Source organism: Panicum virgatum, chromosome 1N (assembly GCF_016808335.1).
Source record: "Panicum virgatum strain AP13 chromosome 1N, P.virgatum_v5, whole genome shotgun sequence".
Lineage (NCBI taxonomy): Eukaryota > Viridiplantae > Streptophyta > Magnoliopsida > Poales > Poaceae > Panicum > Panicum virgatum.
Window position 1 is genome coordinate 31,250,273 of NC_053145.1, and position 19,089 is coordinate 31,269,361.

The 19,089-nt window shown below is 51.3% G+C and overlaps 1 protein-coding gene across 1 annotated transcript; it reads right to left on the reverse strand.

Annotated features, from left to right (window-relative positions):
- Positions 1-6,710: 6,710 nt before the first annotated feature.
- On the reverse strand, positions 6,711-7,190 carry LOC120653452. Its single transcript, XM_039931202.1, has one exon. It carries the CDS (start codon positions 7,188-7,190, stop codon positions 6,711-6,713), a length of 480 nt encoding a protein of 159 aa, XP_039787136.1.
- Positions 7,191-19,089: the final 11,899 nt, after the last annotated feature.

Genomic DNA, 19,089 nt, shown 5'->3' on the forward strand with positions numbered 1-19,089 from the left:
GGCATAGAATGTTCTAGAGTAAGGGATACCCTTAGGTAGAGTAAGGGATGCCCCAGCCCCGGTGTTTACCGCCAAGCCTGCTCAGGGATACCCTTAGCAGTAAGGTTTGTAGGTAGGTATCTACTGCTCTAGAACTCGATGGTGCAAGGAACACAAAGATTTAGATAGATTCGGGCCGCGAGTTTGCGTAATACCCTACGTCCTGTGTGGTTTGTATTGCCTTAGGTGTTGATGATTGTTTGGAGGGGGTCCCTGCCCGCCCTTATATATCTGGGGGGACAGGGTTACATGGAAAGTTCTAGCCGAGTACAGTTGGAGTCCTACTACAACACAATCGTCTAGTTTCCTTTGTACTACAGCTAGTTCTACGCCTATTCGGGTAGTTACAAGAGAGGTAAGGTACATCCATGAGCTATTCCTTACTCTAGAACATTCTATGCCTATAAGGAGTCCCGCTGCTCCGGGTCTGACAAGCCCCCGAGCTCTTCATAGTCGAGTCCTGCAGGCGTCAAGTACTTGGCTGGCCATCTTCGAGTACTTCAAGTAGCCAGAACATCCCTCTGGTTGCTTCTGGCCCTTCATTCAGGTACATCGAGTAGTCCTCCAAGTAGTTCTGGTTGCTTCGAGGTTGTGAGGTGCTCAAGCCCCGAAATAATTTTTTTGAAGTAAAACTATGGGGGAGATCCCCACAGCATGTGCATTTGTATTAAAAGATAATTATAGTAGCATTACAAAGATACTTACAGGGCAGGGGGAGAAAGAGAAAGAGAAAGGGGTAGGGTAAAGCTATTACAGGATTGTGTTCAACCATTGTACAATTTGTGGTCTATGATCCTCACTAACCCTATTGATTTGGAGGATAACCTGTGCTTTGAACCTCACGGTCCAGAGCTGTAAATTAACCGGGGCTCCCTCAAAGATCTTTCCATTCCTGATATTCTAGATTTCCCAAGATGCAATGATAAAGATTTCAATATAGTATAGCAGGTTCAGAAGGGCTCTCCCCTGTTCAAGCCTGCTGTGGATGTCCTGTATGGTGTCCCAAACGAAGCCCAATCTCTGCCAACATAAGGTGGAGAAAGGACATTCAAAGAACAGATGGTTCACATCTTCCATTACTTTATCATTGCAAAGCACACAGAAATAATTTGGTTGGACATGAAAGTTTTTCCTTCTGAGCATATCTCTAGTATTAAGTCTGTCCATTAGGATGAGCCATGCAAAGAATCTGAGTCTTGGGGTGCATTTAGATTTCCAGATCCATTGAAAAGACCAAGGCACTTGCAGATGTTTGAAGGCCAGTTTGTAGAATCTGCTTGAAGTGTACTGGCCATTACCCAATATGAAGGTTCAAAGATCATTAGAGCCCTCGTCATAGCTTACTTGTTGAATGTCAAGTTGCAGAGAAACTAATTCTTCCATTGCCTGCTCAGAGAGAGGTAGGGTGAAAATATCTGAAATGTCTGCTGTGCGCATGATTTGCTTAACTGAGATTGATTGGTCTTTGGCAAAAGAATAAAGTCTTGGATATTTTGCAGAGAGGATATCATTGGCCCAAAGGTCATCCCAAAAAGTGACAGTGGCACCGTTGCCAACAATGCATCTAGATATTCCTCTGAATATGGTATGAAGCCTCAAAATATCCTTCCACCAAAAGGAGCCCACCTCTCTAGTAGCATGTGGTACTCGGATTTGGTAGTATTTCCACCAAATAAGCTTACACCAGGGGATATCAGAATTCAAATAAAATTTATGCAGTTGTTTTAACAGAAGAGCATCATTCTGTAGTCTGAGGTTAAGGATTCCCAAGCCACCTTTAACCTTAGGCTTTTGAACATTCAAGCCCCGAAATCTTGATCATATATGGTGCGCGAAGTATTCGCGCTCCATATGGAGTAGCCCCCGAGCCTTAGGTTGAATCACAGAATCAGGCTGAGGGTCACTTCAGTCTTTTTCCTTCTTTATTTTCCAAAAAATTGAAAAATAAATCTCTGATGCACATATCCCGCAGCCCCCGAGCCTTAAATCAAAATCCCTTATACTGCGGGTAGCCCCCGAGTAAAGATTTGGAATTCAGGATTTAAGACGTGGCATCAGATTTTGTTCTTCAGAATATTTGTAGGATTCATCAGATTCGGTATCCGAAAAGATGTCTTTTTCGGGTAAAAGATCCCAGAAAAATGATACAATTGGATACGCCACACTGATTGCACCCGAAATAACTTCAGAAATAAAATCCGGGATGTACGGCTCTTTATTGTGTGCTCATGTGGGATGTTACTATATGGAGACTCTGCATTATTGCATCCTTGAATGCGTCCATGAATATGTCCGTGATTACTGTTACTGTAGCGTCACGGGTTGTCCTCCAGAAAGATCCCTTGTGGCTATAAAAGGTGTGAGAGAGGCCTTTGCTAGAAGCACCAACGTGTAGCAGCCATGGCTTATCTTTGGTGTTCATGCTGTCGCCCTCCTGACGTTTGTGTAGTCCTTTCCAGCAAAAGATGATAGAAGAGAACTTACGAGTGACAAGAGAAGTCCCTGCTACCTCATCTTGCCACTCCCACGCTCTCATTGGATCCATTTTGGACATCATGTCCTTGCATATTCCAATGAGGCAGGTTCTCTGTGGACTGGTTGCGTCTTGTTGTGTCACATCCTTGGGGTTTCCTGTTTCTTGGTGCCCAAGAACTGATATCTCTAGTAAGGAGACTTAATCTTGTCACAACGTATTCAGGGAGAACGAGAAATTTCTCCGCAAGATGCTACAAGAGGACTTGCGAGGTGATTACTGTAATCTGCCTCCAAACTATTGAAACTTTTCTCCCAGAATACGAGTATCATTATTCCTTGATGGGAATAACAAGTTTGTACTTTGTCACGGCCTCGGGCCAATCTATCTACAGCAGGCTTCTCAGGAAGCCAAGAAGTGTGCGTGAAGACCCGAGTCGTTATAAAGTTAGTTAGGAAAAAGGAAGTTACCGTTTATCCCGTGCTCATCCGCCGTGAGATCGCTGGCCTGATCCGATCTGGCCGTTGATTTCGGATCTACCTGTTGTGGGGCCTCCGATATTTAAACAGGGAAGGTGGAGCGGCCACCCTGTTCCCGAGTGCTCCAGAGCTTTCTGCCGCCTTAGCCAACTCGGCAAGCTTCTAGAGCTCTCGGCCTTCATCTTCCTCGTGATTTCCTCCCCTCGCCTGAGCTTCGCCACCGTCGCCATGGCTGCCTCGCCCGTTGCGTCTTCGTCTTCGACTTCGAGGAGCTCCGGAGAGGCCCTGCCGCCGTCGTCGTCCGGCCTAAGATGCTTGCTCCAAGAGAGCGACATCCAGGACATGGTGGAGCGCGGCATCCTCCCGGAGAAGTAAATCTCTGGGTGGCGGTGCTGCTACGGGGAAGAGTTCCCGTCGGAGGACACGAACCAGGCGGTCGTGTTCAAGTCCTTCTACGAGAAGGGCTTTGTGCTGCCCGCGGGGGCATTTTTCTACGGGCTTCAACATTTCTATGGGCTTGAGGTAACTCATCTCAAGCCTAATTCAATCGCACAGATCGCCATCTTCATCCACCTCTGCGAGGGATACTTGGGGATTGATCCCTACTTCAATCTGTGGCGGGCTCTATACCGCCTCAACAACGTTCGCCGGAACCTCATGGACGGGACCGTCTTCTTGCTGTGCCAGGGGAGCGTCTACCCCGACTTCGAACTCTGCGACACCAACAAGGGGTGGGCGTGGGATTCGTTCATCGTGGCGAACCCAGCGCCCTTCTTCCTGGCGCGCACCGGCCGCACGCCAGAGTACAAGGCGTGCTAGGAGGAACGGCGGACCACCGAGGAGATGGCGCAGGTGGAGCGCCTCCTCAAAGAGATCGCCAACTTGTCGGCGCAGGGCCTGACGGGGGCCGTGGTGGCCATCTACTTCTGCAGGCGGCTCATGCAGCCGATCCAGGAGAGGGTCCACCCGGCCTTCAAGTACTGGGGTCATCGAGACCCAACCCGGGGACATGAAGGCAAGGTCCCCTGGGAAGAGATCGCAAATCGGGCCACCCACATCATGGCGGGGCAGATCCAGGACAAGGGCTGCCCGATGGCCTACTGCCTAAAGCGGCCGACCGACGACGTAAGTCTTCTTGAACTTTGCCGAGTTGTTTTGTGCATTCCGGGTCGTTTCCTCTGTTTTTTGCACTATTTTTCTGAGCGCACCCATTTGGTTGTATAACAACTCGGGTCTTCTGTAGGCCAAGGTCTTTGAGTACTGGTCCCCTGCTCCTCTGCCTGAGGGGGACCTTGGGAAGGATGCCACCGCCCCCGCCGAGTTGCGCCAGCCGGCGGAGGAGGAGGCCGAGTTCTCCTCCGACTCCTCCGTGGGAAGTGAGCCAGAGGTGGAGATCTCCGGAGCCTCGGGGCCGCCACCGTCGGCCGCCCTGAGGAGGAAGACGCTCCGCGCCATCAAGAAGATCCAGCTATCGAAGGCTGGGTTGGCGGTGCCGCAGCAGACGCTGAGGAGCTCGACCTGGAAGGGGCGAGCAAAGTCTGGGGAGCATCAGCGCCCCCCGCCACTACTGAGGTGGTGTCGGCATCTGCCAGCCCCCAAGACGAGAAGGAGGCGGCCCAAGTGCTGGGCCAATTGCGCAGGGAAGTGACGCCCCCGCGCGCTGGCTCTGGGACTCCGCCGACCGCATCGCTGAGGCTAAAGTTCCTACTGTGTCGCAGCGGCGTGTAAGTTCCACAATCTTGAACCTGTTCTGTCATGATTTTTTTCCCTGGAGTCATTCTTAGCACCCTTGTTGTTTGTGTAAGAGGGCGATGCTCAACGGCGCCAAGAGGAAGGCGGAGGGGTCGTCCAATGAGGGTGGCTCTTGTGATGCCACGAAGCTGACCTCACCACGGGCGAGACCGGCGAAGAGTCGCACCCGCCGTGAGGAGGAAGAGAAGAAGGAGGAGGAGGAGGCCAGTAATAGGGTCTCCCGTCCTCCCCGTGACGTAGAGATGCAGGATCTGCCCCGTGACGAAGGGGCGGCGGATATTGAGGTCGGGCCCTTGGAGGACCCGGCCATTGAGGTGGTCAGGACCACGGAGGTCCCGGCCATCGAGGCGGAGAGGATCCGAGCCGAGTCCGCCGAGGGGGCCAGGCCCCTATTGGCGAAGGAGGAGGCCGATGAGGGTGAGGACGAGGAGGGGGACGGCACGGTCTCAGGGAAACTCGTGGCGTCCGCCAAGCTCGCCCAGGGACTGGTTGAGGTAAGTCTCCTGCCTTGCTCCATTTGTGAAGCCCACTTGTTCTTGCAGGCGCTGTCTTGTAATGCGTATTTGTTCATGAGACTCTTGTAGAGCTGTCGGAGCAGGCCGCCCAGGAGCTGGCTGAGAGGAGCACCGCCATCGGTCGGGTGGCGGGGCTCGAGGCTAGGGTGGCCGAGCTGGAGGTGCGGAGCCGCCAGCTGGAGGCCGACAAGGTCAAGGCCGAGGATGCTCTGCGCAAGGAGAAGCTCGGTATGTAGTCGGAGCCATGTCTGCCGAGTTCTTTGCGCATTGTTTTGTTTCTGACTTGCTTTTGTTTAGAGCTGGAGGCATGCACCAAGGCCAACGAGTAGCTGCAGAAGCTCTGAGAGGTGGCTGAGGCACGGGAGGCCGCCACCGAGGAGAAGCTTCGCCTGTAGCAGCAGGCTCGGTGAGGTACGACCAGGAGATCATACTGCTATGTTCTTTCTGTCATGTTCTTTGGCTTGGGCTGACCCAGCCGGGTGCTTTTTGCAGAAGCGGAGGAGCAGGCGGCGCAGGGCCGGGCGATGCTGGATCGCCTGAGTAGGCCGCTGGAGGCATTGCTTTGGGCTTTCGAGCCCGAGGGCATGGCGGCTGCCGAGAGCCTGGCTGAGAGGCTAGAGGCGTCCTGCGGCCGAATGGAGGCCTGCATCAGGGGAGCTGCCAAGGATGCAGTGCAGCATACCCTGGGTCTCGTGAAGACCCACCTCCTGGAAGCAGATCTGGACCCGGTGGGAGACGGCGTCCCCGAAGACTGCCCTGACGCAAAATGGGAGGCCAACCACGCTGCCGTCTTGGAGATCGCCGAGCGCGTTGTGGCCGAGCTGTAGGCTGCCGGTCTCCAGGAGTTTGTTTTATTTGTTTTGCTGCAAAGAAAGTTGGTCAGAGTGAACCAGCTAAGAACAATATTTATGTAAATAATGCTTTAATTTATTTGATGTTAATGTTATGCCCGCGGTCCGAGTTCTTTCCTACATTTGCCATGTAGGTGGAAAGTGATCTCTGAGCCCTTTGAGTAGTGCTTGAGAGCAGATCTTCAATGTGCACATTTAGTTAGGGTGACACAGAGTGGTTCCTGGACGTACTCGGCTGTGTTCAGTAAAGATGAACCGGGTTGTTCTTGTCTGACTGGTCGAACTCCGAGTGGGGACTGGCTGGGTGGCCGAGACGCAGCCCCCGAGCGTGTTGATACGTCTCGGTAAAGAACGAAGAGTAAGCAGAATGCAATATGTAAAATATAACAAACTTTATTAAATGAGTAGATGGGTACATAGCTTTGCATTTCCTACGCTTCTACGGATAGAAGCGACGCAGGTGTTCGATATTCCATGGGTTGCCCAAGTCAGTACCGTCTGGCCTCTATAGGTGGTAGGTTCCTGGAACCACTATCCCACTGACTACAAAGGGGCCCTCCCATGGGGAAGACAGCTTGTGAGCGCTGGTGGTCGACTGGATTCATCGCAGAACTAGGTCGTCGACGTTGAAGTCGCGCTCGTGGACGTTGCAATCATGATAGCGCCGGAGCTGCTCCTCATATCTCGCGTGCTGAATGGAGACCGTCAGGCGGTGCTCCTCTGCCGAATCGATGTCGGTACATCGAGTTGCATCAGCTTCGTTCTCGTCGTAGTTCTGGATGCGCAGAGCACCAAAAGCTATGTCCGATGGCAAGACTGCTTCAGAACCATACACCATGAAGAACGGTGAGTAGCCGGTAGCCCGGCTTCTTTGCATGCGGAGTCCCCAAACTACTCTGGGTAGTTCTTGGAGGCACTTTGCACCATACTTTTTAATCGGGTCGAAAATTCTGACTTTGAGCCCCTGGAGGATCAAGCCGTTGGCCCTCTCAACTTGGCCATTGCACTTGGGATGCGCCACGGAAGCGTAGTAGATGTCGATGCAGCTTTCTTGGCAGTAGTCCCAAAACTCGGAGCCCATGAATGAAGTACCCAGATCTGTGATGATCCGATTAGGCACCCCGAATCGGTGTGATATCTCCTTCAATGAACTCGGCTGCCTTGGCTGCTGTAGTGGCTGTCACTGGCTTGACTATGATCTACTTCGTGAACTTGTCAATCACCACGAATATGTGACTGTATGTAACACCCGGTTTATAAAAGAACATAAACCGAGCAATCATATACGTGCCAGGATCAAGTCACACGTATATACAACAGAATGAACAGTATATCATAGCACATATCACGTAAAAAGACATAATAAAGCGTATACGAATGTTAATTATTACATTAATGACAAAAATGTCTGATACAGTGGAAGCGAAGTACAAAATACGATAAAGCTCTCCGAAGCTGAAGCAGGGCGCCACAGGGACGTCAACTGGGAGACGAACACCTAGAAGTCCTCGTAGTCCTGGTAGCACTGGACGAACTCCCTCGTGTCGGCAGGAACTGAGCAGCAGTAGCGTAGCCAAGAGGAAAAAGTAGAGAAGAGGCAAGGGTGAGTACACAACTTGTACTCAACAAGTATAACACAAACTATGAGGCTCTAGGCTGGCTGACTCAACTGCATTAGCTTTTAAGTGTTGGCAAAATTTTATTAAAGCTATTTACTACGAGTTGATGAATTACCATTGACCCAGTTACATAGTAATTAATCAGAACTAATTACACTACTACTGAGAACCAAACCAAAACCAAGCCACCAAGGTAACCCCAAGAAGCACCTCCCCCGTCGGAAGGAGATAACTTCACTAATCAAAAGGAGGATCTGGGCCGCTCATAACCGTGAGCACGGCTAGTATACCAGTTTTACACTCTGCAGAGGTTGCACATCTTTACCCACAAGTCGTGAGCTAAGCTAGAGGTTCATCACACTTCCTTAGGTGAGATGACTAGCGACTCACTACGAGGCCGTTACAAAGAATCTCGTTGGTAAGGCGTAACCGCGAGAGTTAGGTCGGCGACGATGGGGCCCACCTCACGGGGGTACAAGCACAGGTACGCAAACCAAGCACAGACCAGCCGGAGGAGCAGGGACCATTGAAGCTTACTACTCTTGCCCCACAGGTAAGTTACTCCAAACCAAAAAGATCTAATTATTATGCCAAGTCTATCCCATTCTAGCCTTGTGGTAGCGCTGTTGTCCCAGGTTGTCGCTCTATGAACCGGTCCTTATGGAGAGTGGCCAACCAGGCAGTAAGCACCGTGCTGGCCCCCTAAACCATGTTTCTAACAAAAGCCAATTTTAATGAGACATGAGCCACTCAAGCCACACAGAGTGCCACTCTCAGAATTAAATTCAAGTAAACCATTAATCAATTTAATTAAAAAGGACCAAAGTGTGTGATAGCGCAGCAACCTAGCACAACTAACCAAAATGCAACCCAAAGGTATATTTAAAGGATATAAACTGGCTAGGAAATCCTTAAAGGCATACAGTATTAAAATGCAGTATGAAAATGTATTTAAAGATGATAGGTTGTTCATGTTATACTTGCCTTCCTCGTACTGCTCCTGCTGCTGCTCAAAGTGCTCGGAAGACGGGTGCTCCGGGTACTGGTACTGGGGCTCCTCAGATGGATCAACGTCTACTCACGAACACATGGCCAAAACAATGCACGAAAATAAGCATACAAACAAACATTAACAAAAAACTAAGAAACAGTACATCAATACATAAAAACAGCACACTAAACTACTCCAATACTGTTCTACGCGTTACAACAATCGCGTGGACATAAAGAATGCTAAAAACGGAGCTAAAACGCATAAACTAGGCCAAAAACAAGTTCTAGGGGCTTATTTGTAAGAAAACTAAAGTTCCAGGGGCTTTTCTGCTAAAACCGAGGGCTAAAACGTAATTAAACTAAAGATCTAGGGTCCAACGTGCAAAAAGGCAGGCCTGGACGGCGGGTTCTAATAGGGAAAAGCTCAGGGGCCAAAACGAATAAATCAGGGGCGGATTTGGAAACACTTTTGAACTACCAGGGACGGCGGGTTTATTCAGTGATAGTTGGAGGGCTCTTAAGCAAAAGGTACAGGCCGATGGGGTACGTTTGATTTTCGGCCGTCGGATCTGGATTGAGTGGTTCGGATCTAACCGGGGGGTGATCTAATCTCGAGCGCCCGTTCCTGATCGGACGGCGCAGGGCAGTTGGTGCGTGGGGCGGCGGCGCTCTCCCGCCGACGACTCTGCTCCGCGGCGGCGGGGGCGGAAGCTCGCCGGAGCTCGCCACAAGTGGCGTTACAGGGCTCAACTCGACCAGGTTTTAGGTCCAGGGGAACGCGCACCGCTTAGCTAACCCAACCACGGCCTCGGTGCAGGGCCGTGGCACGGCGGCGAGCGAGTGCAGCGGCGGGGCGGGTCGGCGTCACGCCGGTGAGAAATCGTGCACGGTGCAGGGAGCAGATAAGGGGTAATAGGGCACTGGAAGTTTCATTACCGCGACGCGAATGTCCTGGGGTGCGTAGAGACGGAAGAACGGTGGTGCAGGCGCGGATTTGCGGCGGCACGGCGGAGCTCCGATGACCAAAATTGGCGCAGGCGCGAACTGCGGTCGGGGCAGCGAGTCCGGGGGCGAACCTGGCCCCAAGACGAAGCTTCGGCGGCGGATCTCGGTGGCGGGGGCGCGGCGGGGCTTTAGGACCACGGCGGCGCAGGGGGTGCAGGGACTCGGCGCGGCGGAGCTGTGCGAGCGGGCGGAGCTAGGGCTTCGTGCGGCGGCTGTGAAAGGGGAGGGGTCACGGGGGTCAAATAGAGCCGGAGTCCAGGGATTTCGGCTCGGCGTTACAGAAGGGGATCCCGGGGATCACGGCCGGGGACGCCGCGCGGACGTTGCGCGAGCGCTGCGCGGGGGAGAAGAACCTGCCAGTGGGGCCGGGAGGTCAGCGGGTGAGGCGGGGAGCGCGTGCGGGCCGGGCGCGAGGCGGAGGCAGGCCGCGGGGCGGGCCGTGTGGAGCTGGGCCAAGCGGGAGGCGAAGCGGGCCGTGCTGAGCGAAGCAGGCCGGGGTGGAGTGGGCCCGGTGAGCCGAGCGCTGGGCCGAGCGAACTGGGCCGCTGGGAGCTGGGTCGGGCTGAGAGGGTTTTTGGGTTTTCTGGGTTTTGGGCTTTCTGGGTTTTGGGTTTTCTTTCTAATTTCTATTTCTCTCCTTTCTAAATCTAATTCAAACAGGTTTGAATTCAAATATGAATTTGAATTCAAACCACAATCAAATAAAAGTATGCACCAGCATGAATGCAAAACAAAAAAATTTAAACTTAGACAAATTTTTAATTACTTGTGAAACAAAATTAAATTAAATGCCAACTAAACACAATAAACCTTAGAAAATAAATAAAGCCAATTAAATTTATTGATAAATGCTGGAATTTAAATCAGGGTGTTACAGACCCTACCCCCTTAAAGAAATCTCGTCCCCGAGATTTAGCTGGGCTGGCTAGCAAAGAGATCTGGATATGTCTTCTTTAGCTCATCTTCTCGCTCCCATGTAGCCTCAGCTTCACTGTGGTGACTCCACTGAACTCGGCACATCCTAATGCACTTGTTCCGAGTAACCCTCTCTGACGTCTCCAGAATCTTCACCGGATGCTCAGTATAAGTCAGATCCTCCTGGACATCTACTCCATCCAGGGGTGCCTGCTCCTCGGGTACTCGCAGACACCTCTTCAGCTGAGATATATGGAAGACATCATGAACTCCCGAGAGACTGAGAGGTAACTCCAGGCGATAAGCAACTTCGCCTTTCCGCTCTAGCACCTTGAATGGCCCCACATACCGAGGTGCTAACTTCCCTTTGACATTGAATCTGCGGATTCCTCTCATCGGAGACACCTTCAGGTACACATAATCACCGACACTGAAAGTCAGGTCTCTCCGTTTGCCATCCGCATAGCTCTTTTGTCTGCTCTGTGCAATCCTCAGATTTTCTCGCACAGCCTGAACCATCTGCTCTGCATCATCTATGATCTCAGGGCCAAAGAGCTGCTTTTCACCAATCTGATCCCAATAGAGAGGAGTCCTGCACTTTCTGCCATACAATGCCTCAAAGGGAGACTTCTTCAGACTGACCTGATAGCTGTTGTTGTATGAGAACTCAGCATATGACAGGCACTTATCCCAACTAGTACCGTACTGAATAGCACAAGCTCTCAACATATCCTCCAACACTTGGTTGGTTCTCTCTGTCTGCCCATCTGTCTGAGGGTGATAAGCCGTACTAAAGCGCAGCTTCGTATCCAACGAATCATGGAGCTGCTCCCAGAAATGAGAAGTGAACTGAGACCCTCTGTCAGATATAATCTTCTTCGGCACACCATGCAAGCAGACAATCCGAGAGATGTACAACTCCGCAAGTCTAGCACCGGAGTAAGTAGTGTTCACTGGAATGAAGTGAGCAACCTTCGTCAAACGATCCACTACTACCCAAATGGAGTTGTACCCTTTCTGAGTACGAGGCAATCCAACAATGAAGTCCATCGTGATTTCCTCCCATTTCCACTCTGGAATCTTCAAAGGCTGTAACAGACCTGCTGGCCTCTGATGCTCAGCCTTGACACGCTGACAAGTGTCACAAATAGCCACGTACTCTGCCACTGAACGCTTCATCCCATACCACCAGAAACGTTCCTTCAGATCATAGTACATCTTCGTGCTGCCCGGATGAATAGAGTATGCTGTATCATGGGCCTCACTCAGAATCAACTTCCGGAGATCATGCACATCAGGCACGCAGATCCGGTTCTTGTACCACAAGGTACCCTGATCATCCTCTCTGAAATGAGGAGCCTTGCCCTTCTTGAGCAACTCACGAATCTCCTGCAGCTTCTCATCATCTTTCTGATGCTGCCTGATCTCTGACTCTAGAGTCGGTACTGCCTCAAACGCTGCACTGGAGGTATGATGCAAGAAACCCAGACTCAACTGCTCGAACTCCTCGCATAACTCTGGTGGCATCTGGAAAGCAACGGCCATGTTGACATAACTCCTTCTGCTCAAAGCATCTGCCACAACATTGGCCTTGCCCGGATGATAGTGAATCTCCAGGTCATAGTCCTTGACCAACTCTAACCATCTTCTCTGCCGCATGTTCAGCTCATTCTGCGTGAAAATGTACTTGAGGCTCTTGTGATCAGTGTAGATATCACACCGCTGCCCATACAAGTAATGCCTCCAAATCTTCAGAGCATGCACAACTGCGGCTAACTCAAGATCATGAGTGAGATAGTTCAGCTCATGCCGACGTAACTACCGTGAAGCATAAGCTATCACTCTGCCCTCCTGCATCAGAACACACCCAAGACCATCCTTCGAAGCATCACAATATACCGTGAACCTCTTCGTCTGGTCTGGCAGAGTCAGGACTGGCGCCGTAGTCAACCTTTTCTTCAGCTCATCAAAGGCCATCTGACGCTCATCAGTCCATATGAATGCCACATTCTTCTCTAGCAAAGAAGTCAAAGGCTTCGCGATCTTCGAGAAATTCTCGATGAACCTCCGATAATATCCAGCTAAGCCCAAGAAAGACCTGACTTCCTTTACTGTCTGCGGTGTCTCCCACTCGAGCACATCCTTCACCTTGCTCGGATCAACAGCAATGCCTCCCTGAGAGATAACATGACCGAGGAATGGCACCTCGTCAATCCAGAACTCGCACTTGCTGAACTTGGCATACAGCTGATGCTCCCTCAATCTCTGCAACACGAGCCTCAGATGCTCTTCATGCTCCTCCTCTGTCTTGGAGAAGATCAGAATATCATCAATGAAAATCACCACGAAGACATCCAGATAATCCATGAAGACCATGTTCATCAGATGCATGAAGTAAGCCGGGGCATTAGTCAAGCCGAAGGACATGACTGTATACTCATATAGCCCGTACTTGCAGGTGAATGCCGTCTTCGGAATATCCCCAGGACGGATCCTCAGCTAAAAATAACCCGAACGAAGATCAATCTTCGAGAATATACGAGCACCTCGAAGCAGATCGAAGAGATCCTCAATACGGTGCAGTGGATGCTTGTTCTTGATAGTAACTGCATTCAGCTCCCGATAATCGACACACATCCTCTTCGAGCCATCCTTCTTATCTACCAGCAATAATGGAAAAGCCCAAGGAGAGAAGCTGCGACGGATATAGCCCTTGGCTAGCAACTCATCAATAGTCTTCTTGACTTCTTCATGCTCTATAGGTGCCATACGGTAGGGCCGCTTTGCAATAGGAGCTGTGCCAGGCAAGAGATCAATACAAAACTCAATGGCGCGTTCAGGCGGCATACCTGGCAAATCATCCGGAAAGACATCCGGGAATTCAGACACCACGCGAATACCGTCCGTGGGTCTAGCCTCCATCTGATGAAGAAATCCAGAAGGCTCTACTGCACTGATAACAACCTCTTGGCCACTGGAAGCTGATAATAAGACTGTCCTCTGAGCACAATCTATCCGAACTCCCCATTTGGCCAGAGTCTCCATTCCCAGAATGACATCAATGCCCTTGGTGTCTAGCACCATCAGATAAGTACAGAACTCTACTCCCCTCAAAGAAACACTGACTCTCGGGCAGTAAGTGTGAGACCTCAACTGTCCTCCCGGTGAAGATACTAACAGGCACCTCTTTAATGTGCTAGTATGAATACCATGATGCTCGACAAAAGACTGAGTAATGAAGGAATGCGTAGCACCAGTATCAAAAAGCACTGTAGCTGGATATGAATTAACCATGAACGTACCAATAACCACGTTGGGAGCCTCGGCCGCTGACTCGGCCGTCACGTGGTTCACCCTGCCCTGTGCTGGCGCCCTGGGCTGAGCTGGGCGCCCCTGCTGTCCCGCCTGCGCCTTCCGGGGGCAAGCGTTGGCGTAGTGCCCCGGCTGGCCGCAGTGAAAGCAGGTGCGAGGAGGTCCCTGAGCCTGCTGTCCGGTAGGAGCTGCCGGACGTGGAGCCTGCGGTGCCGGTGGAGCAGCACGAGCCGGAGGTGCCGGCAACCTCTGGCCCTGCCCCGCCTGCTGCTGCTGTCGAGGCGGGTACTGCTGCGGTGGCCTCTGCTGGTACTGCTGAGGAGGCCGGTACAGAGGCTGATACTGCTGGGGCTGCTGGAGTCGAGGACGAGTGTTGCTGCCGGAAGCAACGGGGACAACCTTCCTCTTCTTGTCCTCCATCTCCAAGTGCTTGCGCTCAGTGTTGAGCGTGCTGTCAACCAGATGGTTGAAGTCGTCGAAGCGGAGGTTGAGCAGCGCGTACTGGAGGTAGTCCTCAAGGCCCTCCATGAAGTGCTCCTGCTTCTTGCGGTCATCAGCAACCTCGGCAGGGGCGTAGCGTGCCAGCTGAAGAAAGCGATCACGATACTCCGTGACCGACATAGTCCCCTGAATTCACAAAGACAGATAGATATCGAAAGATTAACTCAAGATTCATAAGGATAGAACAAGGGGCATTAGCTCAAAAGAAAACGCTGAATGATTATACTTAAGATTACCTGCTTCAGTGCAAGGAACTCCTTCTGCTTCATCTTCATAACGCCCGCGGGGACGTTGTGGCTGCGGAAACGCTCCCTGAACTGGAGCCAAGTGAGAGACTCGCGGTCATGGACTGGGTGGGACTCCCACCAGTCCAAAGCTGCCCCTCGCAGCTGTCCTGCTGCGTACAAGACGCGCTCACGATCATCGCACTGGGCGATGTCCAGCTGACGCTCCACTGCACGGAGCCAGTCGTCAGCCTGAAGGGGGTCGGACGTGTGAGAAAACGTCGGCGGGTGACCCCTCAGGAACTCAGCACGCCTGTCGCGAGGCTGCGGCGGTGGAGGAGGCGGAGGCTGAGTGTGAGCGTGCTGAAGAGCCTGAACGGTGTTGTTCAGGGTAGCCATCATCTGCATCTGGAGCTGGAAGTACTGCTCCGGAGTCAAGGGCGGAGGCATCGGGATCCCGGTACCCTGGTTGTTCTGACCCTGCTGCTGGCCAGAACCCGAACCGGTGCTCCTGGTGTTCACCATCTGATTTGAATAAAAGATTTCACGAGTAAGGATATTGCAGGAATAAATTCAGATGGATATGATAACTCTTTGCGGAAAAAGACTCAGTCATGATAAAGTAGACAGAATAGAGTGGACTGTTTTACCCCCAACGATCTAACTCATTTTATTAATTAGTTAACTTTAACATCAGAGTGATTTTCTTTAAACAAAATTAAGCTACTAAGCTATGCAATCATTCAAAAATCCAAATCAAACATGTAGCATAATAACAAGCAGACAATTTTCACAACTTAGCCGAGTTTAGCAATAGACTCGACTAACACAACGCGTCGCAGAACGTGCTATCATGTTATTATAAAAAGGTCACCTAGCTAACTCATGGTGGTCAGATGACTGATTCAGGCCAAATCTACGAGAACTATTCTTCAGAGAGAGAAATCAAGGCAAGAAGGGTAAAAGTCATAGAAGTCAATGGGTATAATAGTAAAATAGTTTCAGCAGACAAGGATTAGAGAGAAGAAGTCCTAAAACTCGACCAGTTTCTATCTAGGCTTCGTCCTACAGTCGATACGGCTCTGATACCACTCTGTAACACCCGGTTTATAAAAGAACATAAACCGAGCAATCATATACGTGCCAGGATCATGTCACACATATATACAATAGAATGAACAGTATATCATAGCACATATCACGTAAAAAGACATAATAAAGCGTATACGAATGTTAATTATTACATTAATGACAAAAATGTCTGATACAGCGGAAGCGAAGTACAAAATACGATAAAGCTCTCCGAAGCTGAAGCAGGGCGCCACAGGGACGTCGACTGGGAGACGAACACCTAGAAGTCCTCGTAGTCCTGGTAGCGCTGGACGAACTCCCTCGTGTCGGCAGGAACTGAGCAGCAGTAGCGTAGCCAAGAGGAAAAAGTAGAGAAGAGGCAAGGGTGAGTACACAACTTGTACTCAACAAGTATAACACAAACTATGAGGCTCTAGGCTGGCTGACTCAACTGCATTAGCTTTTAAGTGTTGGCAAAATTTTATTAAAGCTATTTACTACGAGTTGATGAATTACCATTGACCCAGTTACATAATAATTAATCAGAATTAATTACACTACTACTGAGAACCAAACCAAAACCAAGCCACCAAGGTAACCCCGAGAAGCACCTCCCCCGTCGGAAGGAGATAACTTCACTAATCAAAAGGAGGATCTGGGCCGCTCATAACCGTGAGCACGGCTAGTATACCAGTTTTACACTCTGCAGAGGTTGCACATCTTTACCCACAAGTCGTGAGCTACGCTAGAGGTTCATCACACTTCCTTAGGTGAGATGACTAGCGACTCACTACGAGGCCGTTACAAAGAATCTCGTTGGTAAGGCGTAACCGCGAGAGTTAGGTCGGCGACGATGGGGCCCACCTCACGGGGGTACAAGCACAGGTACGCAAACCAAGCACAGACCAGCCGGAGGAGCAGGGACCATTGAAGCTTACTACTCTTGCCCCGCAGGTAAGTTACTCCAAACCAAAAAGATTTAATTATTACGCCAAGTCTATCCCATTCTAGCCTTGTGGTAGCGCTGTTGTCCCAGGTTGTCGCTCTATGAACCGGTCCTTATGGAGAGTGGCCAACCAGGCAGTAAGCACCGTGCTGGCCCCCTAAACCATGTTTCTAACAAAAGCCAATTTTAACGAGACGTGAGCCACTCAAGCCACACAGAGTGCCACTCTCAGAATTAAATTCAAGTAAACCATTAATCAATTTAATTAAAAAGGACCAAAGTGTGTGATAGCGCAGCAACCTAGCACAACTAACCAAAATGCAACCCAAAGGTATATTTAAAGGATATAAACTGGCTAGGAAATCCTTAAAGGCATACAGTATTAAAATGCAGTATGAAAATGTATTTAAAGATGATAGGTTGTTCATGTTATACTTGCCTTCCTCGTACTGCTCCTGCTGCTGCTCAAAGTGCTCGGAAGACGGGTGCTCCGGGTACTGGTACTGGGGCTCCTCAGATGGATCAACGTCTACTCACGAACACATGGCCAAAACAATGCACGAAAATAAGCATACAAACAAACATTAACAAAAAACTAAGAAACAGTACATCAATACATAAAAACAGCACACTAAACTACTCCAATACTGTTCTACGCGTTACAACGATCGCGTGGACATAAAGAACGCTAAAAACGGAGCTAAAACGCATAAACTAGGCCAAAAACAAGTTCTAGGGGCTTATTTGTAAGAAAACTAAAGTTCCAGGGGCTTTTCTGCTAAAACCGAGGGCTAAAACGTAATTAAACTAAAGATCTAGGGTCCAACGTGCAAAAAGGCAGGCCTGGACGGCGGGTTCTAATAGGGAAAAGCTCAGGGGCCAAAACGAATAAATCAGGGGCGGATTTGGAAACACTTTTGAACTACCAGGGACGGCGGGTTTATTCAGTGATAGTTGGAGGGCTCTTAAGCAAAAGGTACAGGCCGAAGGGATACGTTTGATTTTCGGCCGTCGGATCTGGATCGAGTGGTTCGGATCTAACCGGGGGGTGATCTAATCTCGAGCGCCCGTTCCTAATCGGACGGCGCAGGGCAGTTGGTGCGTGGGGCGGCGGCGCTCTCCCGCCGACGACTCTGCTCCGCGGCGGCGGGGGCGGAAGCTCGCCGGAGCTCGCCACAAGTGGCGTTACAGGGCTCAACTCGACCAGGTTTTAGGTCCAGGGGAACGCGCACCGCTTAGCTAACCCAACCACGGCCTCGGCGCAGGGCCGTGGCACGGCGGCGAGCGAGTGCAGTGGCGGGGCGGGTCGGAGTCACGCCGGTGAGAAATCGTGCGCGGTGCAGGGAGCAGATAAGGGGTAACAGGGCACAGGAAGTTTCATTACCGCGACGCGAATGTCCTGGGGTGCGTAGAGACGGAAGAACGGTGGTGCAGGCGCGGATTTGCGGCGGCACGGCGGAGCTCCGATGACCAAAATTGGCGCAGGCGCGAACTGCGGTCGGGGCAGCGAGTCCGGGGGCGAACCTGGCCCCAAGACGAAGCTTCGGCGGTGGATCTCGGTGGCGGGGGCGCGGCGGGGCTTTAGGACCACGGCGGCGCAGGGGGTGCAGGGACTCGGCGCGGCGGAGCTGTGCGAGCGGGCGGAGCTAGGGCTTCGTGCGGCGGCTGTGAAAGGGGAGGGGTCACGGGGGTCAAATAGAGCCGGAGTCCAGGGATTTCGGCTCGGCGTTACGGAAGGGGATCCCGGGGATCACGGCCGGGGACGCCGCGCGGACATTGTGCGAGCGCTGCGCGGGGGAGAAGAACCTGCCAGTGGGGCCGGGAGGTCAGCGGGTGAGGCGGGGAGCGCGTGCGGGCCGGGCGCGAGGCGGAGGCAGGCCGCGGGGCGGGCCGTGCGGAGCTGGGCCAAGCGGGAGGCGAAGCGGGCCGTGCTGAGCGAAGCAGGCCGGGGTGGAGCGGGCCCGGTGAGCCGAGCGCTGGGCCGCGCGCTTGGGCCGAGCGAACTGGGCCGCTGGGAGCTGGGTCGGGCTGAGAGGGTTTTTGGGTTTTCTGGGTTTTGGGCTTTCTGGGTTTTGGGTTTTCTTTCTAATTTCTATTTCTCTCCTTTCTAAATCTAATTCAAACAGGTTTGAATTCAAATATGAATTTGAATTCAAACCACAATCAAATAAAAGTATGCACCAGCATGAATGCAACACAAAAAAATTTAAACTTAGACAAATTTTTAATTACTTGTGAAACAAAATTAAATTAAATGCCAACTAAACACAATAAACCTTAGAAAATAAATAAAGCCAATTAAATTTATTGATAAATGCTGGAATTTATATCAGGGTGTTACACTGTATCCGCCGACGGCCATCTTTAGGGGTCCCACCGAGTCGAGTCCCCAGC

What these genes read in the sequence shown, in the direction of transcription:
- LOC120653452 (XM_039931202.1), bottom strand. Translation starts at nt 7,190, where the DNA reads ATGGGCTCCGAGTTTTGGGACTACTGCCAAGAAAGCTGCATCGACATC.